General features: G+C 44.4%; 1 protein-coding gene across 1 annotated transcript in view; it reads right to left on the reverse strand.

The window, feature by feature from the left end:
- Nucleotides 1-200: 200 nt before the first annotated feature.
- LOC108292958 (60S ribosomal protein L27-like) overlaps nt 201-6,931 on the reverse strand; it is a 31,860-nt gene continuing 25,129 nt past the window's right edge. The window contains exon 2 of the mRNA XM_037733334.1: nt 201-384. Coding sequence (XP_037589262.1) covers nt 201-384 — 184 coding nt within the window. The remainder of the gene's footprint in view (nt 385-6,931) is intronic.

Genomic DNA, 6,931 nt, shown 5'->3' on the forward strand with positions numbered 1-6,931 from the left:
CCGAGGGGTGACAATGGGTTCAAGCTCCAACGAGCTCGCCGAGAGGGGCTTCCTAGCAGCTTAGCACCAAAAGCGGCTGCCGGGTGCGGGTACCGAAACACGAAGCCGCTAGCACTACTGCGCAACGAGGACGAACAAAGGAGACAGCAAACTTTATACTGCCCGGGAACGAGGCTGAAGGACCCGGATGGAAACGGAGCTTAGAATTTGAAACGCAAAGGGAGGGGGAGAAGTAGTTCCCAGTCTCCCCATTGGCTGCTTCCTCTGTCGTTCACTCTTCGCTCCTCCCATTTTCCCGGGCCGTCGGTGTTGGGTCGGCGGACCTTTCTAACCGTTTTCCCTACCCCCACCCGTTCTTTACAAACGCGCTTTTTTTGCTTGTCGCTAAAATGGTGCACAGGCTTCATTTAATAAAGAACTGTATTGAGCGTCCTAGTGGGCCGGGCACAGTGCAAAACTTTACTTTTACTTTTTCACTAACTCTTTTAATTGTCAAAACAATGTGATGAGGGTAGATACTCCTATGCCAATTTTGCAGAAATGGAAAACAAAGAAGTTTTGGCAATACAATGTATTTTCCAAAATTGTCTTAAATAAGTGATTTCAGTGGATGTGGGAATTTCTGATAAATACATGTAAATTTCAGATGAGTAGAAAACGTACAAAACAGCGTGCAGATAGTTCATTCATATACAACAATTACTGAGCACCTTGTAAATAATGAGCTCTGGGCTGGGCCGGGAGGATAGAACCTCAGGAAAATACAAGAGTCAAGCCTGTGGGTAAGGGTGTAGGATTTAAGAAATGAAAATACAAGACGCTAATTTATTCTGGGAAGCTGTCAAAAATTTTTTAAATACATATATGGGACGATTAAGTTTAAATTTCAGATAACGAATACTTTTTTAGTATAGTATGTCCCAAATCTCACATTTTAAAAGTTCGCTGTTTATCGGAAATTCAAATTTAGCTAGGTATTCTATATTTCATCTGCGCATCCTACTTGTTGGAGAAATATTACAAAACTTTGAAATTTACTTTTTCTATTAAAGAAAGAAGTTGGGCGGAGCGCCACGGCTCACGCCTGTAATCCCAGCACTTTGGGAGACCGAAGCGGGTGGATCACGAGGTCAGGGGTTCAAGACCAGCCTGATCAACAAGGCGAAACCCCCGTCTCTACTAAAAATACAAAAATTAGCCAGGCATGTTGGTGTGCGCCTGTAATCTCAGCTACTCAGGCGGCTGAGTCAGGAAAATCGCTTGAACCCCGGAGGCAGAGGTTGCAGTGAGTCGAGATTGCGCCACTGCACTCCAGTCTGGTCTGGGTGACAGAGCCAAACTCCGTATCAAAAAAAAAAAAAAAAAGGCCGGACGCGGTGGCTCACGCCTGTAATCTCAGCACTTTGGGAGACAGAGGCAGGCAGATCTCGAGGTCAAGAGATTGAGACTATCCTGGCCAACATGGTGAAACCCCATCTCTAAAGATAAAAGAAAATGAAAAACAAAAACAAGCCGGGCACAGTGACTCACACCTGTAATCCCAGCACTTTGGGAGGCCAAGGTGGGCGAATCACAAGGTCAGGAGTTCGAGACCGGCCTGACCAATATGGTGAAACCCCATCTATACTAAAAATAAAAAAAAATAGCCGGACATGGAGGCGGGCGCCTGTAGTCCCAGCTACTTGGGAGGCATCGTTTGAACAGGAGAATTGCTTGAACTGGGGAGAAAGAAGTTACAGTGAACTGAGATCCGCCACTGCACTCCAGCCTGGGCAAAAGAAGTTACAGTGAACTGAGATCCGCCACTGCACTCCAGCCTGAGCAACAGAGCAAGACTGCATCTCAAAAATAAAAAAGAAAAAAAAAAAAGAAAGAAATTGAATACATTTAACAGAAGAATGACATGTCATGATTAATGCCAGGGAGGAAATAAACTAGTTGCTTTTTGATGGGCAATATTAGGGAGACCAAATTTAATTAAAACATCAGGGAAGGTCTACACGTGAGGAGGTGACTTTGGAGATCAGAACTGAAGGAAGAAAAGAAACTAGCTATGGGAACAGCTGAGGCAAAAGCCTTTCAGGAAAATAAGAGAATATTAAACACAAAGTAGAGAAGAAGAGCTTGGCATATATTAAGGGACAGAAAGAGGACCAGGTGACAAGAATTTGAGGGGCATGGAAAGAGGGAGCCAAGATTGGCTGGACTTTTGAGCCCGTTAAATGAACGTAGGGGGGAAGTGTGGAAAAAAAGGACACTAATAGGGCTGTGGGAGCAGACCAGAAAGAGAGGATGGTGGCTTGAATTAGGGTGGTGGCAGTGGACTTGAGGAGGCAAGAACAATTGTTAGATGAATATGATAGGTATCGTGATTAATGGTGCTATGGTCTAACTGTTTGTGTCCTCCCCCAAATTCATATGTTGAAATCCTGGCCGGGCATGGTGTCTCACACCTGTAATCCTAGCACTTTGGGACGCCAAGGCAGACAGATCACGAGGTCAGGAGTTCGAGACCAGCCTGACCAACATGGCAAAAATACAAAAATTAGCCGGGTGTGGTGGTGCACACCTGTAATCCCAGCTACTCAGGAGGCTGAGGCAGGAGAATCACTTGAACCCGGGAGGCAGAGGTTGCAATGAGCTGAGATCGCACCACTGCACTCCAACTGGGTAACAGAGTAAGACTCTGTCTCTAAAAATAAAAATTAAAAAATTAAAAAACACCTAATACCCAAGGAGATGGCATTAGGAGGAGGGGATTTGGAGAGAAGATTAGGTCACAAGGGTGGGGTCCTCATGAATGGGTTTAGCACTTTTATAAAAGGTGCCTCTGTCTACCATGTGAGAACACAGTGAGAAGGTACCACTTTATGAACCAGAAAACTGGTGGTGGTGGGCCCTCACCAGACACTGAATATGCTGGCACCTTGATCTTGGACTTCCCAACCTCCAAAAATGTGAGAAATAAATTTCTGTTGTTTATCAACCTGCCAGTTTATGGTATTTTGTTATAGTGGCAGGAATGGACTAAGACAGATGGGAAAGGGGTGGGGAGGAATTGCAGAAACAGAAAATCATTATGGATGACTCCAAGTATCTGGTATTAGTGGGACAGATGGTAATAGTCATTTACCAAAACAGTTTCAGAGGAGCAACTTTGGGATGTAGGGGCAGAAAAATTTGAAGCTCAGAGCAGAGATCTGTGCTAAATTATCATCTCAGAGATGTAATAAAAACCATCATAATGGATGAAACCACCAAAGAAGAGAGTACAGTGGGAAAAGAAGGCCCAAGATCACACAATATGAGCTATTTAAAAAATATATGTGGAGACAAAATAACAGGGGAAAATGTAACCAGTTTATCTTGGAATGGTAGAATTTATGGATAATTTTCACTTTTCTTCTTTTTCTTTCTTTCTTTCTTTCTTTTTTTTTTTTTTTTTTTTTTTTTTTACTTATCCAAAGATGGAACACAATTGGTAAAGATGCCTGCACATCTATAGGCTACTGAATGTAGAAGAATTTTTGCTTTTTTTTTTTTTTTTNTGAGAAGGAGGTTCTTTCTTGTTACCCAGGCTGGAATGCAATGGCACGATCTTGGCTTACTGCAACTGCAACTTCCACCTCCCAGGTTCAAGCAATTTTCCTGTCTCCACTTCCTGAGTAGCTGGGATTACAGGCATGCACCACCATGCCTGGCTAATTTTGTATTTTTAGTAGAGATGGGGTTTCACCATGTTGGCCAGGCTGGTTTCAAACTCCTGACCTCGTGATCTGCCCGCTTCAGCCTCCCAAAGTGCTGGGATTACAGCTGTGAGCCACTGTGCCGGCCCTTCTCTTACTCATAGTTACAATTACCTGCCCGTGGTGAATTTTGGTATATGCCAGGCAGGTTATAGTAAATAATGCTCAGGTCATGGGTAAAAGCCCCCAAGGAGCTTTGAAACCAGCTCTGAATTATTCACATTTATAGGGGGAATAATGCCCAGTAGGACAAGAATATTTGTTCTTTTTTTTTTCCCAGCCAAATAATAAAAAATAAGGCAAAATTCATGTCCATTTGCCTTTTGAATGAGTTATGTAAATTATCGACTCTGGAACCATCTGGGAATTGGGAAAAATGACTTAAATACCAGGCTCAGCAAGCAGAACCTGTACCCCCAGAGGAAGCCGGGAGAAGTCCCTCACCCTGTGGAAGCAGGCACTCTCTTTCTCTGTCTCAAATCCAAAGAGACGACAGGACCAGGATCTGAGTGTAAATCAGGTCTCCTCCAGTACAAGGCAGAATGGAGCAGGCTCCACAATAGATATCCCTGTCCCCTAGGGTCTCAAACAGGAAATGTGCATCCACGTAGACCAGCTCACTTTGGCCTCTGCAGTTCATACCCAGGAATATAGGGGAGGAGAAGTAGCCTGCTGGCAAAGTTGGGGGCAAACAGCACTTCCAAGGATCAAAAGCGAGTGGGTGGGGCAGGGATGGCTAGTTAAAGAAATTGTAGGAGGGAATCAGTTGACCATATCGTCCAGTAGGGACACAGAGAAAAAAGAAGCTTGAAGGGGAAGTAGAGTGCTACTGACTAGATCTGGAGAGCAATAGAGATGGGAGCTTTTTTTTTTTTTTTTTTTTGAGACGGAGTTTTGCTCTTTTGCCCAGGCTGGAGTGCAGTGGTGCAATCTCAGCCCACTGCAACCTCCGCTCCCTGGGTTCCAGTGATTCTCTTGCCTCAGCCTCCCAAGTAGCTAGGATTACAGGTGACCCCCCAACACACTCGGCTAATTTTTATACTTTTAGTGGAGAGGGGGTTTCACCATGTTGGCCAGGCTAGTCTCGAACTCCTGACCTCGTGATCCACCCACCTCGGCCTCCCAAAGTGCTGGGATTACAGGCATGAGCCACCGAGCCCAGCCAAGAGAGGGGAGCCTTTTTAAGAGATGGAGCAAAGTAATCAAATTTCATCTTAATGAGATTACTGTGGTTGCAGTCTGGAGACTGTATTGGGGGAGGGAGAGACAGGAAGCAGGGAGACAACTCAGAAGGGTATTGCTGATGTAATGCAGGAGAGGGGGGACGTGGGCGTGCTGAGTGTGAGGGACTCTGGCCAACAGGCAGTTGGATAAGCAGGTCTCACACTGCCCAAAAGTAATTTCCAAATCCCATCCCTCCTCCTCATGGATCTTCTAGATTTCTCCCTTTGCCTCTTTCTATTTACTCTTTTACATTGTCATTAAATGTAGTTACATTTTTCTCTTTACTGTAATTTTTCCTTTGCTTCATTGTGTTCTCTTCAGATGCCATCTCAGTGATAGACGGATACATTGAATCAAATGATATTACTTCACTACTAGGTAACCTTGGAATATAATCAGTGCTAAATAAATGGCTGAATTGACTTGCAAGCTATTCTTATTCTTCATGGCACTTAGCATGAGATGGGTGCACTGGAAGTATTTATTTTATTTTATTTTGTTTTATTTTATTTTTGAGATGGAGTCTCACTTTGTCGCCCAGGCTGGAGTGCAGTGGTGCAATCACAGCTCACTGCGACCTCCACCTCCCTGGTTCAAGTGATTCTCCTGCCTCAGCCTCCTGATTAGTTGGGACTACAGGCATGTGCCACCACGCCCGACTAATTTTTTTGGATTTTTAGTAGAGATGGGGTTTCACCATGTTGGTCAGGCTGGTATCGAACTCTTGACCTTAGGTGATCCACCCGCCTCGGCCTCCCAGAGTGCTGGGATTACAGGCGTGAGCCACCACACCTGCCTGGAAGTATTTAATAAATACAGGTGGCCTTAAATCTGGATTTAATTACAAGGAGCCCATATTTCATACTAAAAAAGGAAAAACAATAAGCAAACCTGTAGTTTTAAAAGTTGCAACCAATTAAATTTAAGAAATAACCTTTCAGTCATCAAACCAGGAATCACTGCAATGAGTAGACCGAAGCTCTCCTGTCAGGCTTGCATTTTTACAGGAAGGGCGTTTGTATGGTCACTCTGTTTCCAGTTATGCTTGTCCTCCAAAGTGCAGAAAGATAACCCTGCCACATATTAAAAAAAAAAAAAAAAAAATCTGTTATCTTGTGCTAAGCAGGAAGGAAGAAGGGAGGGAAGAAGTAGATGTGATTAAAAATTGGGTAACTTTCCAAACCACTTTAAGTAGCCATCGAGAAGATAGCCTACTTAGCTACAAAGAGCAAGAAATAAAAACTTTTTAACCAACATATGGCTCTGGTATCTATCTTGGAACTGACTGACTAAATAAAGATACAATTCTACTGTATTTTTCTCCACAATAAAGGAGATGATGCATTTTAACCAAACTTCATATCCAATTAAAATGAACCAAAGTATGCCTTAAGAAACATTTGGGCCAGGCATGGTGGCTCATGCCTGTAATCCCAGCACTTTGGGAGGCCAAGGCTGGTGGATTGCTTGAGGTCAGGAGTTTGAGACCAGCCTGGCTAATATGGTGAAACCCTCTGTCTACTAAAAATACAAAAATTAGCCGGGAGTGGTGACATGTGCCTGTAGTCTCAGCTACTGGGGAGGCTGAGGCATGAGAATCACTTGAACCCAGGAGGCACAGGTTGCAGTGAGCTGAGATCGCATCACTGCACTCCAGCCTGTGTGACAGAGCAAGACTCTAAAAAAAGAGAGTGACTAACGCCTGTAATCCCAGCATTTTGGGAGGCCAAGGCAGGCGAATCACCTGAGGGTGAGAGTTCAAGACCAGCCTGGCCAACATGGTAAAACCCCGTCTCTACTAAAAATACAAAATTAGCTGGGTGTGGTGTCACGTGCCTGTAATCCCAGGTATTCAGGAGGCTGAGGCAGGAGAATCTCTTGAACCTGGGAGGTGGAGGTTGCAGTGAGCCGGGATTGCACCACTGCACTCCAGATTGGGCGACAGAGTGAGAATCCTTAAA

This window comes from Cebus imitator, unplaced genomic scaffold (genome assembly GCF_001604975.1).
Source record: "Cebus imitator isolate Cc_AM_T3 unplaced genomic scaffold, Cebus_imitator-1.0 Scaffold517, whole genome shotgun sequence".
Classification (NCBI taxonomy): domain Eukaryota; kingdom Metazoa; phylum Chordata; class Mammalia; order Primates; family Cebidae; genus Cebus; species Cebus imitator.